The sequence below is a fragment of the Triticum urartu genome, chromosome 5 (genome assembly GCF_003073215.2).
Source record: "Triticum urartu cultivar G1812 chromosome 5, Tu2.1, whole genome shotgun sequence".
Taxonomy (NCBI): domain Eukaryota; kingdom Viridiplantae; phylum Streptophyta; class Magnoliopsida; order Poales; family Poaceae; genus Triticum; species Triticum urartu.
Window position 1 is genome coordinate 63571607 of NC_053026.1, and position 19952 is coordinate 63591558.

At 46.4% G+C, this 19952-nt stretch overlaps 1 protein-coding gene across 1 annotated transcript; it reads right to left on the reverse strand.

The window, feature by feature from the left end:
- Nucleotides 1-436: 436 nt before the first annotated feature.
- On the reverse strand, nucleotides 437-2023 carry LOC125555648. Its single transcript, XM_048718533.1, has one exon. The coding sequence runs from the start codon at nucleotides 2017-2019 to the stop codon at nucleotides 682-684; it is 1338 nt and encodes a 445-aa protein (XP_048574490.1). The 5' UTR covers nucleotides 2020-2023; the 3' UTR covers nucleotides 437-681.
- Nucleotides 2024-19952: the final 17929 nt, after the last annotated feature.

Here is a 19952-nt window from a genome sequence, read left to right on the forward strand (position 1 = left end):
GCTGCTCCGGCGACGACGCTCCGGTCCGGTGAACACCGACGACAGCCACGAATACCCGCGACTCTTTCGCCGCCGCCGCCTCCTCCCCCTCTCGACTACTCCTACTAGAACTTGCGTTGCTCTCGAATGGAAATGCTGGTGTGGGGGAAATGGGAAGTAAAGAAGGGCGGGGTGGGAAACTGCAGGACCGATGAGGGGAAAGGGAGCAGACGTGGGAGATGATGAATAGGAGACGTGCGCGGCGTGCGGGCGCGACGGCAGTTCCACCGCACGTCCGACTCGCAACCGCGGCCTCTCCGTGCGAGAAACCGGTGTCCGGGTGAACTGTCAAATGCCCACACACACCTGCCCTGTCCTTCGTGGCACGCAGATTTCGCCTCAATGTGTCAAGATTCGTGCACACTTGACTGGATAGTGATCCACGCGTGTGGGCGAGTTGTAAAACTACCACATGTGTGGGCGTTATCATTTGTGTGAAACATAAAAGTAAGAAATTACAAGATGTCACTTAGGCATGATCTACATTGCCCCCTTATTGCATAATATTCCCTCCGTTCCAAATTACTTGTCGCAGAAATGGATGTATCTAAATACATCCATATCTATGACAAGTAATTAGGAACGGAGGGAGTAAAACTGAAAAATTGCATCGCTTCTGCTACTAGTGCGAGAAGCCAAGAACTACATTGCCCCCTTCAAGCTTTGCACCAGGAACAACTGCTGCAGCGTCGGCGGCGGCACCGAAAACTCTGGTTCCACCGACAAAAACGTTGAGCTGCGAGGACACCACCACGCAGCCTCCCGTCCGCAAGCTGAAGCTCCTTCGTCGGCCACTTCGGGTGACAGCTCTTGCAGTGTTTCCGTCCCAATCTGCCGGTAGTGCCGGGAGTACGTCTCGGGCACAAGATGGGGAGTGATATGACATGCCAATTTCAGAAGCTTGTTCTGGTCCGCAGGCGCATCCGGCGAATAGTTCTGCGGCATGGCGAAGTACACGGCGTCGACTCGAACGATCGGCCACGGCAGCCGCGGCATGCCGTCGGTCGCCGCGCATCCCCCGTCCGTGGAATTGCGGTGACACCTCCACGCCGATGAGACGCACCGCATCGACATGGACGACGCGCTGGCATAGCTCGTTTCCTGCGCTCGCGCCTCCCTGACGAACTCCCTCGCCGTCGCACAGGCGGCGCCGAACTGGGGAGGCAGCAGCTGCAAGGAAGACATGACGATATCCAATATGTCGGTACGCTCGAGTAGCTGGAACACCACGCAGAGCTTCACGTTCTTCTCCCACGCCGCGCTGTCGTCGCAGGAGAGGAACAGAACGACCTCCCCGTTGCCGTCGCACGGGTGGAGCAGCAGGAGGGCGTCCCGGCTGCCGTTCCTGAGGGAGAACTCGAGCGTCTTCCCTGCAAGCAGAGGCTCCGCAGGAACTTCCATGGACACCGTCAAGCTCTTCGGGCGGCCCCCAAGCTGGACGTAACGGAAGAACTCATCGGCGACATGCGCTAGCCTCTCGAACCTCCGCACCGTCGCCTCGCCCGGATCACCGTCGTCGTCCTTGCCGCGGCGGAAAGGCAAGAAGCGTGCCGCTGCCCGAGTGACGCGCTTGTGAACGGGAACAGCCTTCCTCGCAACCCCCTCGTCCCGTTCGCGCTCCGCAGACCTCCTCCTGTGAGCGCGCAGGATGCCATCGCCTTCCTCGGCTACGCGCTTCAGCCTCGCCTTCCAGTCCAGCAATGGTTGGTGGAGTATGCGCCAGTCTTCGGCGACGGCCACAACGCTGTGGATCTTCAGCACCGCGAACTCCAGCCTCTCGGCGTTGTCCTCCGCACCCCCATCCTCTCTCGAGTTGCCTGATAGGATCGAGAAAATTCTGCTCACGGACTCGCTCGCAACCGCGGATCCTAATATCTCAGCCATGAGGGCTTCCTCTGGTAGATCAGAGCTCCTACTTTTGGTGATGGAACTTCTTTCTTCCCGTGAGAAATTGCTCAGCGTGTTGGACTGGTAATCCATGAAAAGGATTTATCTGAAAGTCTTCACGTCACTGTACTGATTGGAGAATAATGCGACCCCGGAAAAGTAAAAATGGCATCGATTATTCGTTCAAGGCGTCTTCCTTGGACAATGAAGTTAACATGATATTTTCGTACACGTGTCAACCCAGCCGAGCACAGAACAAACCAAGAAAATAGAAAGCTGAATTTTGTTGGGAAGTTGAGAGGAGAGTAAATAAGGTAAACATGTGGTTGAGTTATCATAAAAGGATAATTCAAGAAAAGGAAAAATTAGGAAATATAAAAACGGTTGGTTAGTTACACAATGAAATGAATAAAGTACAAAATAATAAGCATCAAGAAGAAAATATGGTGATCGTTAAAAATTAGGAAAAAAATGTACAATGCAAATTAAATTCAAAAAAAATTATTATGTGTGCTCAAAAAATAAATATTTTGCCTTGAGCTTGTTGTGTTCTTAAGCCAATTTCTTTTGCATGGATGGACTCCATAAATCTAGTTGTACATGTGGAAACATTCATACCTACACATCAGTTCAAGGGTATATATGGTGCTTCCAAAGCATTAACCACATTTAACAATGTTTATATATTTAACCGGAGTTGAAAATTAATTTTTGGGTTTTTTCTTGAAACTTCACTAACTCATGAAACACTTATGATCTACTCCCTCCGTTCCTAAAATATTTGACTTTCTAGAAAGATTTCAACAAATGACTACATACGCGGCAAAATGAGCGAATCTATACACTAAAATATGTCTATATACATCCGTATATGATAGTCCATTTGAAACCTCTAAAAAGATAAATATTTAGGAACGGAGAGAGTACTCCGTATCAAGATTGATTTAAGTCCTTTCTAAAAAGATAGTAAACTCTATGTAATATTTCTTATTTATCTATTTGTTTTGTTTGTTTCACGAAACATTACTCATAAAACTTTCAATGTCTCACGGGACACTTAAGGTCTATTTACGTTTCAATGTTTACCCTAGTTCCCACTATTGTTCCGATTTTGTAAAGACATGTCCCATATTTTCAGATTTAACTTGATAATTATTTTATAAACTTGACTATTTTTTAATGCGGGCTGTTTTGCCACGTCTGCGAAAAAGTTGACAGATACTAGAGGCAAATGACTGCTTTGCCACGCCATTATTTTTTTTTGCCGGTGTTATAAAATTGCAGGATAGCAAAAGATGGGCTAACATGCATCGAATCAGTACGGAACCAATTTCTCTGCATAACACGTATCCATGATGTAATTGACAAAAGAAAAAGAATGGTGAAGCACACGTGATCGACCACAACTTGTAATTTACTTACTTTTGTGTGCTATATTGGATTTATGATTCAATACACTGGCCAGTATGCGTTGCTGCTATGCTTCCAACACATGCCCAAGACTTCCCTGAAGTTGCACTTCAGGGTTTACCCGGTTTCAAGGATAGTAGAGTTAAAATTATACCAGAATCATCTTCGCAGCAGCAGCTCATACTTCAAACACAACTTCTGTATCCGCGGGATCGCTTCATTAATTTGACTAAAGTCGTCCTTCTTCTTTCCCAGCTGCCCGAATAAGTTTATCATTCAAAAGTAACAAGTCCATCTTTTTCATTTGTCCATTTGGGGGTGAAAAAATGGATTTCTTTGCACTAGAAACAGAGTGAAAAACGTTTATAAAAAAAGAAGCAGGGTGAAAAAACGTGCACGGCCCACAACTCCATCTTGGGCTCGAGAAATTCTTATGCTCGCGCTCTTTTTTTTCGTGAGGGGCGCACGGGTCAGCTTTCACCAGAATGAGAACTAGAGATCGGTAGCTTTGGTTTTGGCATTTTCCCTGGGCAAATCCTATTTAGCGCTGCAGGCACCCGTTAACATGCATTTTCGTTCACCCGCAAAAAAAACATGCATTTTCGTTAACTGGCGCCTGCAGCGCACACCACCTCCCTTGCTGGGCCGGCCTGTCTAGAGTTTTTTCCTCCTGTGTTTTAGTCTAAAAAATTAAAGGCACAACCACTGAATCGAACCCATGACCTCCTTCACAAATCAACAGGCCACAAAACCAGGCCACTAACCAACTTCTGCACAATATCTCCGTTTTACCTTTTTATTCATTTGTCAGTTTGTTTTATTCTTTTTCTTTTCTTGTTTTCTAGTTCTTTTACCTTTTATTTTATTTATTTTCTTAAATGCGCGGTTTTTTAGTTCATGAACTTTTTCATTTTTTGATGAACTCTTTTCTCAAATTGATGAAATTTTCACATTTTTAGATGAACTATTTTTGAAAATTGAACTTTTTAAAAATTCGATGAACTTTTATCAAATTCAGTGAAATGTTTTCAAAAAATCAATGAACTTTTTTAAGAATCGATGAATTTCATATTTGATGAACTTTTTTCAACTTTAGTGAACATTTTTTAAAAATTTCGTGATTTTTTGTTCAAAATACGTGAACATTTTTGAATTCGTAAACGTTTTCGTTTTTGGCGAGTTTTTCGGGTTTTTTATATTAATCAACATGAACAAAGTTGAATATATGTTAATTTTTGTACTAAAGGAGAGCTCAAATAGAATATATGTTTCGCGAACAGACGAAAATTTAGGCGGGAAATACACGTGATCCAAAACATTGCAACCAATGTCGGCATAGCGCGCGTCGGCCGCATCAACAGATGAACAAAACTTTAGACTGGAATCACGCACTGCTTTTAATCAGTGTCATCTGCATAGAAATTAGTGGCAATTATCAGACAGCGGGCAGCACCGCATCGGCATACGAATCAGTGCCAGAAACGATTCCCGCCGAAGCGACAACACAATCTGTCGGCACGTGAGCAGCAGGAACAGTGTTGCCGCCAGCACATGAGGCGGCAGGGCCCACCTGCAGGTCTCTGTTCCGTCGTGGGAGCTGGGTATCCGTAATACGCGGGTTGCCGCCTAGCCTCGCGGCGGCAAGGCCTGCCGCCTGGGCTGAGGGGTCTCTTTTGTCATTTTCATCCACAAGTAGTTTTTTTTGGGGGGGGGGGTGTCGGTGTCAAAACCGGCGGATCTCGGGTAGGGGTTCCCGAACTGTGCGTCTAGGCCGGATGGTAACAGGAGGCAGGGGACACGATGTTTTACCCAGGTTCGGGCCCTCTTGATGGGGGTAAAACCCTACGTCATGCTTGATTAATATTGATGATATGGGTAGTACAAGAGTAGATCTACCACGAGATCAGAGAGGCTAAACCCTAAAAGCTAGCCTATGGTATGATTGTATGTTGTGATTGTTGTCCTACGGACTAAAACCCTTTGGTTTATATAGACACCGGAGAGGGTTAGGGTTACACAAGGTCGGTTACAAAGGAGGAGATATCCATATACGTATTGCCTAGCTTGCCTTCCACGCCAAGTAGAGTCCCATCCGGACACGAGACGAAGTCTTCAATCTTGTATCTTCATAGTCTAACAGTCCGGCCAATGGAGATAGTCCAGCTGTCCGGAGACCCCCTAATTCAGGACTCCCTCAGTAGCCCCCGAAGCAGGCTTCAATGACGATGAGTCCGGCGCGCAGTATTGTCTTCGGCATTGCAAGGCGGGTTCCTCTCCAAATTCTGTGTACCTGTCGAAATAGTGTCCGGTTTCTTATGAATGTTTATACTCCTTGGCTTCTATGCCCAATAATGGCCACTTTCCACGTGTCGAGCGAATGTGAAGAGCCAGGGTGTTTTCACATTTACCCCCCTAGCTGTGTGAACGAGCCGCCTATTTAAAAGACGAGGATTCAGATCCAAATCACACCATCCTCCTTTGGCGAGCCTTCATCGGAGCGCACCCGACAGAGATCCATTCCATCATGGCCGGTCGTCACAGCTCCTCCTCTCGCACCCCTAGCTCCAAGCCTGAAGATTGGGAGAGATGTTCCATCCCGCACAGTAAATTAGTGATGCTTTAGTCCAAGGGATTTCTTCCCCCAGCGTACCTGGTCCCGGTTCGAGCCGGGCTTGCCACCTATAATGGCGGAGAGCAAGCGGAGAGCCTTCCCAATCCCTCCAAATGAGAGAGGGTATGCCTTGTCCCTTATTTGGTAAGAGGGCTCGGATTCCCAATTCATCGTTTCTCCGAGGGCTCCTGGAGTTCTACGGCTTCCAGTTGCACAACCTTACGCCTGCCTCCATGCTGCATATCGCGGGATTCGTAACCCTTTGCGAGTTGTTTTTGGGCTGTGAGGCTCATTTCGCTCTGTGGAAGAAGCTGTTCTGCTTTGTGCCCCGTTCTCAGAAGGGGTCAATATATCAAGTGGGCGGAGCCAAAGTGTGGCATATTGCCGGGACCGGATACCTATCCGGGACCCCAAAGAAGACATCCGAAGACTGGCCTTTAGAATGGTTTTATATAGAAGACGTCCCCCTCCCGGGTCCTATTCGGATCGGCCATCCTGAGTTCGACAACGCCCCTTTAAAGAAGCACCGGAGCTGGCGTCCACGGAGCTCCCTGGAGGAAGATGACAGGGACATTCTTTACCTGATGAGCCGGATAAGTTTTTTAGCTCGATCCGGATTGACCATGATCGAGGTCATGGCCACATGTGTGATGCGGGGGGTGCAGCCGCTTCAGCATAGAGGTCACCCCATGTGGGATTTCAACGGGGAGGATGACGCCACCCGCCACGGCCGCAAAGGGCCGGGATCGGCTGCTGATCTAATAAAGATCTTATCCACTTTGTACAAGGGAGAAGAGGAGGAATTCCTTCATGTCAACCCGCAGGGCGGATTTTCTATGTACAATCCTCCGAGCTGGGTAAGCGGAGACTTTTTATCGCTCATCCATTTCTATTCCCGTAGTTAACTATTCATTCTAGCGATTTTATCGCAGGAGCTATGCCAGGCTGTAAAGGAGATAAACAGCCCTCCTCCACAACCCGAGGACCCTGGAAGGTCCCTTGACCCGGCCTCCCAGGAGGATCCGGACATATCTGTGGAGCTGATCGATGGGGTATTTTACCAATCGAGTAATGACAATGCTTTGGTGGCCATTACGGCCGATTACCCTGGGCTAGTTCCAGCCTCACAGGTGACTGAGACTGAAGTCCCAGCAGTTCAAAAAGGTATCCGTCCTTGCGTGTTTTTGATCGCCGTATAACAGCCGTGTTTTGCAAGGGAGGTCCTCGAGGCCGAAGGCCGAGCCTGCGGCGACTGGCCAACAAGGGGCCGTGAGGCCAGGCAGGCTGAAAAGACCCGCAGCCCGGATTGAGATACCGGCACAGCGGTATGGCGCGCCGTCCTTATTGCAAGACATTATTCTCAGAGGCATATTAATGTCCATGCCTTCTTTTCAGGAAAAAGAGCGCTCGCCGGACTATACCCAGAGAGGCTACCAACCGCGCCTCCACAAGCCAGGATCCACGGCCGGATTCGGAGGCGGGAACGAATACAAGGCATGCGCCGGGTGCTCCTCCGACAGAGGATGCGGATAAACTGTCTGCCACCCATTCCGAGGTGGAAAGTGCCATGAACCACAGGCGTCGTCGGACTGTTCTTCGTGACGCTTGTTTCTCCCAAGAGGCATTGGATGCCTTCAACTCGGGAGACACGCACCTCCGTGCCGCTCAAAATGGTCTAGCTAGAGCCACGGAGCAGTATGTAAAAGACATACGGGTGAGAAAATTTGATGAATATATATATCAATAGCCCCTGAGACTTGAAACAGTTAGGATAACTGATTTAAGGATCATTTGTTATGCAGGTTCTTACAGAAAAGAATACTCAACTATCCCAGGAGCTGGAAGAGTGCAAAGCCCAACTTCAGGCCGCACTGGCCGCAGCAGGGGAGCCCAAAGAGACCCCCTCTGGTAACATATGTTTTGAATGATAAGTATCATATACAATGCGGCGTATATGCAGATCTAGCGATAAAATTGCAGATGACGCTGGAGTAAATCCGGATAAGCAACAGCTCATACGCCAGCTAAAGGCCGGTGAGAACGTGCTTACGAGGGTGAGGCAGGAGAAAAATGATCTCCAAGATGCAAACACCAAGCTAGGCATGGAACTACAAGATGTTCGCGCCCAACTGTCGGACTCTGTTAAGGAAAATCGGCGGCTTCGATGCGGCATATTTAGTAAGTGCTTGAACGAACATTGAAAAAGAGTTCGGCGAGGAAGCTGGCTGACAGAGTTATGTCTGTAGGTATGTTAACAGGTCGTCCTGTCGAGGAAATGCCCGGTTCAATGGGTGACCTTCTTCCTGAGCTCTCACAGCTGCATGAACGAGTTCGGCAGGTGATGCAAGGCGTCGCCCAGGCCTTGTGGCCATCCGTCTCCATACCCGAAGGCCTTGGAGAGCTTGCAGAGAAGCTAAAGGAAGCGCGGCGGCGCTTCCGATTATGGAAGATATTGGCCTGCCGTCAGGGCGCCAGGGAAGCCTGGGCGATGGTGAAGACACGTTACACGAAGGCTGGCCTGAACCACATGGCCGAAGTCGGACCTATGGGGCCCGATGGGAAGGAGATCCCTGTGAGCTTAGTGTACGGCCAAGTAGAATTGGCCGCAAAGTATTCCCAACAGGACTGTAGACTAGATAGCCTGTTGGATGGTATTGAAGAGGAATTCAACCAGTCAAATTGATTATGTAATTTGAAAGTGACATGTATAATGCCTTCTAGCCAGATTGTAGATCGTTTGTCGTGGCGGACCTTTTTGCTTCAACCTCGGGACCCGACAGTCCGGAGTGTATCCGAATACCCTCTCGGTTATGTAAGAACCGGGGCATGTGTGGAGACCAGGCGTAGGGGTCATTAGTGCTTTATCAGACAAGTGCCCAACTAGTTATGTTATATTACATGGGTAGTAAGAAACATCTTCCAGGGAGAATAGTTCCGTTAAGGGTTCCTTTCCCTAGGTAAGCATGCCCTAAAGTGCATGTCCGGACTGCGATAAGAAGCGCAGAAAAATCGTCTGGGGGCAGATATGGATAATAAAAGTCATCTTTTATTCACCGACCGAATATTCCCTTAAGAACGCTAGCTTTTGGCTTCATCCAGTCTGAGGTACACGTCCGGCTGACCCGGCGGTAACAATCGTAGAGGTGCTCCCCTTATGCCCTAGCCGAATTAACGGGAACGTAGGGAATAAATACAAGAGCCAGGCAACCCAGCTTGGCCAAAACTTAAGTCATATCGATGCATATAATGGTGAAAAAAGGTACATGCGGAAGTATAACACATGTGTTGGGCGTGAGGCCCAGGTAAATAACTTAAGCTTCTATGAAAGAAGCCCCCGGGTATGAAGAGTGCGGCTAGCACATCTGTAATGTATGAGTGAGGCGCAAGGTGACCCTTGAAGGCCTAAAGAAATAAAAGAAAGAAAGGGAAACAGGACAAATGTTGCATATGCAGGAAATGGACAAAGGGAGGGGACTAACATAGAGTCCGGTGCTAGGCGTAGAATCTTCGAAGCCTGGCTGCGTTCCATGGGTTCGGCTCCAGTCGACTAGTCGATGCATCCCACGATCGGTATGCTCCACCGGCCAGAACTTGGTCGATAATGAAGGGACCTTCCCATTTGGGCTCGAGCTTGTTCTTTTTCTTATCCAGCAGTCGTAGAACTAGTTCAGCAACGTTATAAGTTTTGGCCCGTACTTCTCTGCTTTGGTATCTGCGGGCCTGTTGCTGGTAAAATGCGGAACGGGCTTTGGCTACGTCGCGCTCTTCCTCCAAGGTGTCGAGACTGTCCTGCCGATCGAGCTCGACTTCTCTTTCTTCGTACATGTGCATTCGAGATGAGTCATGAATTATGTCACAGGACAGGACTGCCTCTGCGCCGTACACCATAAAAAACGGTGTATATCCGGTACTACGATTCGGCGTGGTCCATAGCCCCCATAGTACGGAGTCGAGCTCCTCTACCCAATGTGTGTCAGACTCCGTTAAGGAGCGCACTAATCTGGGTTTAATGCCGCTCATTATAAGACCATTTGCTCGTTCGACTTGACCGTTGGTTTGTGGGTGATAGACTGAAGCATAATTGAGCTTGATGCCCATTTTGCTGCACCAGAGTTTTACCTCATCGGTCATGAAGTTCGTGCCGTTATCAGTGATGATGCTGTGGGGGACGCCATAACGGTGTACAACCCCGGATATGAAATCTATCGCCGGTCCGGATTCGGCTGTTTTAACCGGTTTGGCCTCTATCCATTTGATGAATTTATCCACCATGACCAATAAGTATTTTTTTCTTGTGGGTTCCCCCTTTAAGGGGTCCAACCATGTCAAGCCCCCAGACCACGAAGGGCCATGTAATGGGGATTGTTCGGAGGGCGGTGGGTGGCATGTGGCTTTGATTTGCAAAGAGCTGGCAACCGGCGCAACGTTGGACCAAGTCCTGTGCATCTGCCCGGGCCGTTGGCCAATAGAATCCTGTACGGAAGGCCTTGCTTACAAGAGCCCGGGCTGCGGCGTGATGACCGCCGAGTCCGGCATGAATTTCTGCCAAAAGGTTCCGCCCTTCCTCTTCGGAGATGCACCTTTGAAGGACTCCGGTAGCGCTTTTTTTGTACAATTCTCCCTCATGGACCCTGTAGGCCTTGGATCGCCGCACTATGCAGCGTGCCTCATTTTGGTCCTCCGGAAGTTCCTGTCTAGTTAGGTAGGCCAGGAATGGTTCTGTACACGGGGCAACAATGGCCATTATTTCGTGGGCTGATTGTGTTATTTCGGTGGCGGAGCCTCCGATTGTGTCAGAGAGTTCGGTTTCGGGTATTTTGGACGGGTCCGGACTGTTGTTACCGGTGTCCCCTTCCCATGCTACGGATGGCTTGAAGAGCCGTTCCAGAAATATGTTGGGAGGTACCGCGTCGCATTTTGCGTCGATGCGGGCGAGGATATCCGCCGCCTGATTGTTTTCTCGAGCCACATGGTGAAATTCGAGCCCCTCGAACCGAGCTGACATTTTTAGGATGGCATTGCGATAAGCTGCCATTTTCGGATCCTTGGCATCAAAGTCTCCATTTATTTGGGATATCGCGAGGTTCGAATCCCCGCGCACCTCTAGGCGTTGAATGCCCATGGATACTGCCATCTGGAGACCATGTAGAAGGGCCTCATATTCGGCTGCATTGTTGGAGTCTGTATACATTATCTGTAGTACGTATTGAATGGTATCTCCTGTTGGGGACGTCAAAACGACGCCAGCCCCCAGACCAGGCAACATTTTGGATTGCGTTGGGCATCTGGTCGTTTTTGACTGTACACAGTAGGGCAAAACACCACTGCAAATTTTATAAATAAAAGCCCCAAAGGGCACAGAGTCTTACAGGCTTGAGATAAGCCAGTACAAAGAAGAAAAGAAAAGAAAGAGTAGAAAAGAGAGAAAAGAAAGAGAATACAAAAGAGAAAACGGAGAAGAAAGAAGAAAGAACTAGCTACTAAAGAAAAAAGTAAAATAAAGAAAGGAAAAATTACAGGACTGAACCCAACCAAGCATTATACAAAGTGGAGTATTTCTTCTTCATCCTGAACTTTAATAGCTTAAGCTCCAGGTGAAATGTGTCTTTCCATCTCTGAAAAGAAGGTGGTATTTGCTGGAAAATCCAATTATTCCTAGTAATCCAGATGGCCCAAGCAGCCAAGATGATAATATCCATAGCAAATGGCATGGCCAAACACTGTTTCAAATCTTCAGTGGCTTGTAGAACCGAGATGGCTTCATTTCTGTTTGGGCGGACAAAGTCCCAGCAAGTAATAGAAAAAGGACACACCCAGAACAGGTGAAATACAGTCTCTTCTTGGTTACATGCCAGCACAGCACATAGATAAGTGTCCAGGTCCCTTTCAAAAAAATAGATAAGTGTCCAGGTAAAAAGTCTTTCTTTTGAGTAGGTTTCTAGTATTTACTCTGTCATGAAGCATCATCCAGAAGAAAACCTTGTGCTTGGGTTGACATGATGTGTTCCAAACCCACTGAAAATGTGGTGGAACAATTTTGACCCAATCATGCAATTGTATGTTTTGGAAAAAATTGTAGGCATCTGGTCGTTTTGGAAAAGAATTCCCATATACCGTACACGCAGTGCATCGATCGCTGTCAGTGGCGACGAAAAGGAGACCCGGGCCTATATATCTCGTCTTACAAATCATCATTCCAAAATCAAGCTCTTAATTATGATTCACATCGATGCTTCATTTTCATGTTCCACCACTGCGAACTAGCCAGGAGGCATCGAGTGTTTACCTGCGAAAGTAAGGCTGCGAACCTGCCAATCCATTCCCGACCCAGAGGATTAAGGAATTGTTCTGCGGGCTCAAAAGATGACACATTGATACTCGAATCTCGAGTAGCTTATTAGGCTGGTCGTAATGGTAGTATCATAGCTAGTATCATGCATGCCAACTAGGCAATTTTGATGAGATGTCATAGAATTAAATGAAGAAAGAGAGGGTTGAGTATCATATCATGATACTGTATCATAATAAATGCTATGCTAGTTTGTGTCATGCATGGCAATAAATAGAGTACTACATGATACTAATATATGATACTATGCATTAGAGAGGTAGTATCATACACTAGTATCATATGCATGATACTAGTATATGATACTCCTCATTACAACCAGCCTTAGGAGTTGTATACTACTTTTTTGCGGGGTGCATACTACTATCAGATTGCTTAAGAGCAAAGCAATATACATATGCATCGCCATTTCGGATGGCACAACGTGGAGGTCACCTTCGATACAACTGAGGCTGATTGTAATGAGAAATATCATATACTAGTATTATGCATATGATACTCGTGTATAAGGCTAGTCATAGTGGGAGTAACTTAGGTAGTAACATAGCGCACTTCGAGAAATTTTTGCTTACGTGGCATGTAGTTAACGAGAAGTGGTAACATAATATGTTACTGTAACATAGCGTTTTCCAAAACAAGATGAGTCTACGAGCCATTAAATGAAGTCACATATGACACTACTAGTATGTTACTTTGCACTATGAAGGTAGTAACTTAGGCCCTGTTTGGTTCATATGTCCTAGGACTTTTTTTAGTCCCAACTAAAAAGTCACTAGTCCCTAAAAAGTCCCTATTTGTTTGGTTCTTGTGACTAAACATGGACCAAAAGACCAGTTATAACTAAAAGTCCCAAAAAGACTATTCTTGAGGGTCTTTTTCCATAAGTCCCAAATGCCCACTTTAAGTCTTTATAAGTCCCTTCTGTTTGGTTTAGATAGTACTAAAAAGACTTTTTTAAGTCCCTACATCAATAACTCCCTGTAAACAAACACCCCCTTAGACTAATGTCATATGCATGACACTAGTATAAGTTACTCCCCACTATGAGCAGCCTGATACTACCTCCCTAATGCATAGTATCATATATTAGTATCATTTAGTATTTTATTTATTGACATGTATGACACATAGTAGCATAGCATTTATTATTGTTGGATTATGGATGGGCTTAGGCCCATATAAGACACCAATCCCTGGTTAATCTTGAGGCCCATGTATGAGATGGCAGGTGGTGGGAAGTTTAGTCCCACCTTGCTAGTTGAGGAGAGTTGAGACCCCTTTATAAGGGCTACTCTACCACTTGCCATTGGGAGCTTGGGAAGAGGAGTGGTACACACGCGCTCCTCCTCCTCCGCCGCCCGCCTCGCCTCGCCTCGTCACGGCGCGCGCGCGCCGCAGGTTGCGGGTTGCGGGAATGAGCCGAGTCGAAGCTTATTTTTGGCGCTCAGGAACGAATTAATTAATCAGGGATTAATTAACGAGTCGCTAACAGGTGGGCCACTGTCCAAGATGTTGGACTGTGGGCTGACTTGCGTTGCCTGGATTCGTCGACTCCCTTGCTGCTACGTCTTGAGCTTGCGTTGGTTTTCCCCAAAGAGGAAGGGATGATGCAATAGAGTAGTGTAAGTATTTCCCTCAGTTTTTGACAACCAAGGTATCAATCCAGTAGGAGCCCACGCTCAAGTCCCTCGTACCTGCACAAAGCGATAGCTACTCGCAACCAACGCGATTAGGGGTTGTCAAGCCCTTCACGGTCACTTACGAGAGTGAGATCTGATAGATATAATATTTTTGGTATAAAGATGCAAAGTAAAAAAAGTAAAGGCAAAGTAAAAAAGCAAAGCAAGATTAAAGTAATGAAGATTGATATGATGAGAATAGACCCGGGGGCCATAGGTTTCACTAGTGGCTTCTCTCAAGAGCATAAGTATTCTACGGTGGGTGAACAAATTACTGTTGAGCAATTGACAGAATTAAGCATAGTTATGAGAATATCTAAGCATGATCATGTATATAGGCATCACATCCGTGACAAGTAGATCGAAATGATTCTGCATCTACTACTATTACTCCACTCATCCACCGCTATCCAGCATGCATCTAGAGTATTAAGTTAAAAACAGAGTAAGGCCTTAAGCAAGATGACATGATGTAGAGAGATAAATTCATGAAATATGAAATAAATCCGATCTTGTTATCCTCGATGGCAACGATACAATACGTCCCTTGCTGCCCCTTCTGTCACTGGGTAAGGACACCGCAAGATCGAACCCAAAGCTAAGCACTGTTGGGGATCATAGCAGAAATTTAAAATTTTCTACGCATCACCAAGATCAATCTATGGAGTAATCTAGCAACGAGGGGAAGGAGAGTGCATCTACATACCCTTGTAGATCGCTAAGCGGAAGCATTCAAGTGAACGGGGTTGATGGAGTCGTACTCGTCGTGATCCAAATCACCGATGATCCTAGCGCCGAACGGACGGCACCTCCGCGTTCAACACACGTACGGTTGGGAGACGTCTCCTCCTTCTTGATCCAGCAAGGTGAGAGGATAAGTTGAGGGTAGACTCAGACAGCACGACGGCATGGTGGTGATGGAGCTCGTGGTTCTCCGGCAGGGCTTCGCCAAGCACAACGGAGGAGGATGAGGTGTTGACGGAGGAAGAGGGTTGCACCAGGTGAAGGGTGCGGCTGCCCTTTCTCTCCCTCACTATATATAGGGGGAAGGGAGGAGTGGGAGGCGCCCTAGGGTTCCCTAGGGGAGGGGCAGCGGCCACAGGGGAAACCCTAGATGGGTTTGGGCGCCCCCACCCCCTAGGAAACATGCCCCCCAAGCCGGGAGGGGCGGCTGCCCTAGGGGTGGCGCCCCCACCTCTCCTGGTTACGTGAGATGGGGTGGGAGGGGCGCTCAGCCCCTTAGTGGGCTGATGTGCCCTCTCCCCTTGGCCCATAAGGCCCCCCAACGCTTGCCGGGGCCTCCGAAACCCCTTTCGGACACGCTGGTCATCACCTGGTACACCCGGAACAATTCCGGACTCCAATACCCTTCGTCCAATATACCGATCTTCACCTCCGGACCATTCCGGAGCTCCTCGTCATGTCCGGGATCTCATCCGGGACTCCGAACAACCTTCGGTAACCACATACTATTTCCCATAACAACTCTAGCGTCACCGAACCTTAAGTGTGTAGACCCTACGGGTTCGGGAACCATGCAGACATGACCGAGACAACTCTCTGGCCAATAGCCAATAGCGGGATCTGGATACCCATGTTGGCTCCCACATGTTCCACGATGATCTCGTCGGATGAACCACGATGTCGAGGATTCAATCAATCCCGTATACAATTCCCTTTGTCCAGCGGTATTGTACTTGCCCGAGATTCGATCGTCGGTATCTCGATACCTTGTTCAATCTCGTTATCGGCAAGTCTCTTTACTCGTTCCGTAACACATCATCCCGTGATCAACTCCTTGGTCACATTGTGCACATTATGATGATGTCCTACCGAGTGGGCCCAGAGATACCTCTCCGTTACACGGAGTGACAAATCCCAGTCTCGATTCGTGCCAACCCAACAGACACTTTTGGAGATACATGTAGTGTACCTTTATAGCCACCCAGTTATGTTGTGACGTTTGGCAAACCCAAAGCACTCCTACGGTATCCGGGAGTTGCACAATCTCATGGTCTAAGGAAATGATACTTGACATTAGAAAAGCTTTAGCAAACGAACTACACGATCTTGTGCTAGGCTTAGGATTGGGTCTTGTCCATCACATCATTCTCCTAATGATGTGATCCCGTTATCAATGACATCCAATGTTCATTGTCAGGAAACTGTAACCATCTATTGATCAACGAGCTAGTCAACTAGAGGCCTAATAGGGACATGGTGTTGTCTATGTATCCACACATGTATCTGAGTTTCCTATCAAAACAATTCTAGCATGGATAATAAACGATTATCACGAACAAGGAAATATAATAATAACCAATTTATTATTGCCTCTAGGGCATATTTCCAACAGTCTCCCACTTGCACTAGAGTCAATAATCTAGTTCACATCGCCATGTGATTAACACTCATAGGTTACATCGCCATGTGACCAACATCCAAAGAGTTTACTAGAGTCACTAATCTAATTCACATCACTATGTGATTAACACTCAATGAGTTCTGGGTTTGATCATGTTATGCTTGTGAGAGAGGTTGTAGTCAACGGGTCTTGCCATATTTAGATCCCTATGTATTTCCCAAAACTTTATGTCATATCATAGATGCTGCTACCACGTTCCACTTGGAGCTATTCCAAGTTGTTGCTCCATTATACGTATCCGGTATCTCTACTCAGAGCTATCCGGATAGGTGTTAAGCTTGCATCGACGTAACTCTTTACGTCGAACTCTTTATCATCTCCATAACCGAGAAACATTTCCTTATTCCTCTAAGGATAATTTTGACTGCTATCTGGTGATCCACTCCTAGATCACCTTTGTACCCTCTTGCCAGACATGTGGCAAGGCACACATCAGGTGCGGTACTTCAGCATGGCATACCGTATAGAGCCTATGACAAAAGCATAGGGGACGACCTTCGTCCTTCCTCTTTCTCTGTCGTGGTCAATCTTTGAGTCTTACTCAACTTCACACCTTACAACTCAGGTAAGAACCCCTTCTTTGACTGAACTATTTTGAACTCCTTCAAAAACATCTCAAGGTGTGCGTTCTTTGAAAGTATCATCAGGCGTCTTGATCTATCTCTATAGATCTTGATGCCCAATATGTAAACAGCTTTATCCAGGTCTCCCTTTGAAAAACACTCTTCAAACAACCGTTTATGCTTTCCAAAAATTCTACATCATTTCGAATCAACAATATGTCATCCACATATACTTATCAGAAATGTTGTAGTGCTCCCACTCACTTTCTTGTAAATACAAGTTTCTAGCAAACATTGTATAAACCTAAAAGCTTTGATCACTCCATCAAAACATATATTCCGATTCCGAGATGCTTGCTCTAGTCCATAGAAGGATTGCTGGAGCCAGCATACCTTTTAGCATCCTTAGGATCGACAAAACCTTTTATTGTATCACATACAACTTTTCTTACGAAAACTTGGTAAGAAAACTTGTTTTGACATCCATCTGTAAGATTTCATAATCGAAAAATACAGCTAATGCTAACATGATTCTGACGGACTTAAGCATCGCTACGGGTGAGAAATTCTCATTGTAGTCAACTCCTTGAACTTGTGAAAAGACTCTTTCCCACAAGTCGAGCTTCATAGACGGTAACATTACCGCCCACGTCCGTCTTCTTCTTAAAGATCCATTTATCTCAATGGCTTGCCGATCATCGGGCAAGTCCACCAAAGTCCATACTTTATTCTGATATATGGATCCTATCTCGGATTTCATGGCTTCTAACCATTTGTCGGAATACGGGCCCACCATCGCTTCTCCATAGCTCGTAGGTTCATTGTTGTCTAACAACATGATATCTAAGACAGGATTACCATACCACTCAGGAGTAGTACATATCCTTGTCGACCTATGAGGTTCGACAGCAACTTGATCCGAAGCTTCATGATCACAATCATTAACTTCCTCTTCAACAGACGTAGGCGCCACAGAAAACATCTTTCTGTGTTTCATCACTCTCTGGTTGAAACAAAGGTTCGACAACCTCATCAAGTTCTATCTTCCTCCCACTCAATTCTTTCGAGAGAAACTCCTTCTCGAGAAAGGACCCGTTCTTGGCGACAAACAATTTGCCCTTGGATCTGAGATAGAAGGTATACCCAACTGTCACCCTTGGGTATCCTATGAAGATGTGTTTGTCCGCTTTGGGTTCCAGCTTCTCCGGCTGAAGCCCTAAGCATCGCATCCCCAAACATTAAGAAACGACAACTTTGTTTTCTTGCCAAACCCATGTTCATATGACGTCGTCTCAACGGACTTAGATGGTGTCCTATCTAAAGTGAATGCAGCTGTCTCTAACGCATAACCTCAAAATGAAAACGGTAGATTGGTAAGAGACATCATAGATCGCACCATATCTCATAGGGTTCGATTACGACGTCCGGACACACCATTACCTTGTGGTGTTCCAAGTGGCTTCAACTGTGAAACAATTCCACAATGTCTTAAGTGATTGCCAAACTCATAACTTAGAAAATCCCCTTTTGATCAGATCGCAGGAACATGATCTTATTGTTATGATGATTCTTAACTTCACTCTGAAATCGCTTGAACTTTTCAAACGTTTCAGACTTGTGCTTCATTAAGTAGTTATACCTATATCTACCCAAATTGTCAGTGAAGATGAGAAAATAGCGATATCCACCGCACGCTTCAATTCTCATTGGATCACACGCATCAGCATGCATGATTTCCAACAAGTCACTTGCCCGTTTCATTGTACCTGAAAAACGGGGTCTTTAGTCATCCTGCCTATGAGGCATGGCTCGCATGTGTCAAGTGATTCAAAATCAAGTGACTCCAAAAATCCATCGACATGGAGTTTCTTCATGCATCTTACGCCAATATGACCTAAGCGGCAGTGCCACGAGAAAGTGGTACTATCATTATTAACTCTACATCTTTTGGCGTGAACATGTGTATTACCACGACCGAGATTCAATGAACCATTCACATAGGGTGCATGACCATGAAAGGTATCATTCATGTAAACAGAATAACCATTATTCTCTAACTTAAATGAATGACCGTATTGCAATGAACATGATCTAATCATATTCATGTTCAACGTAGACACCTGATAACATTTATCTAGGTTCAATACTAATCCCAAAGGCAGTTGGAGCGTGCGATGGTGATCTCATCAACTTCGGAAACGCTTCCAACACACATCGTCACCTCGCCCTTAGCCAGTCTCCTTTTAGTCCGTAGCTTTTGCTTCAAGTCACCAATAATAGCAACTGAACCGGTATCCAATACCCAGGTGCTACTAGGAGTACTAGTGAGGTACACATTAATAACACGTATATACTTTGAAGTTGCCAGCCTTCTTAGCTACCATGTATTTGGGGTAATTCCACTACCAGTGACCGTTCCCCTTACAATAGAAGCATTTAGTCTTGGTTTTGGGTTCAACCTTGGGTTCCTTCACTGGAGCGGCAACTGGTTTGCCATCCATGAAGTTTCCCTTCTAGCCCTTGCCCTTCTTGAACCCAGTGGTCTTGTCAAACCATCAACACTTGATGCTCCTTCTTGATTTCTACCTTTTTGCGGTCTTAAGCACCACGAACAGCTCCGGGATCAACTCCATCCCTTGCATGTCATAGTTCATCACGAAGATCTAGTAGCTTAGTGATAGTGGCTAGAGAACTCTATCAATCACTATCTTATCTGGAAGTTTAACTCCCACTTGACTTAAGTGATTGTAGCACCCAGACATTCTGAGCACATACTCACTAGCTGAGCTATTCACCTCCATCTTGTTGGCAAAAGAACTTGTCAGAGGTCTCACACCTCTCAACATGGGCATGAGCCTAAAATCCCAATTTCAGCTCTTGGAACATCTCATATGTTCTATGGCGTTCAAAACGTCATTGGAATCCCGATTCTAAGCCGTAAAGTATGGTGCACTAAACTATCAAGTAGTTATCAGGACGTGTCTGTTAG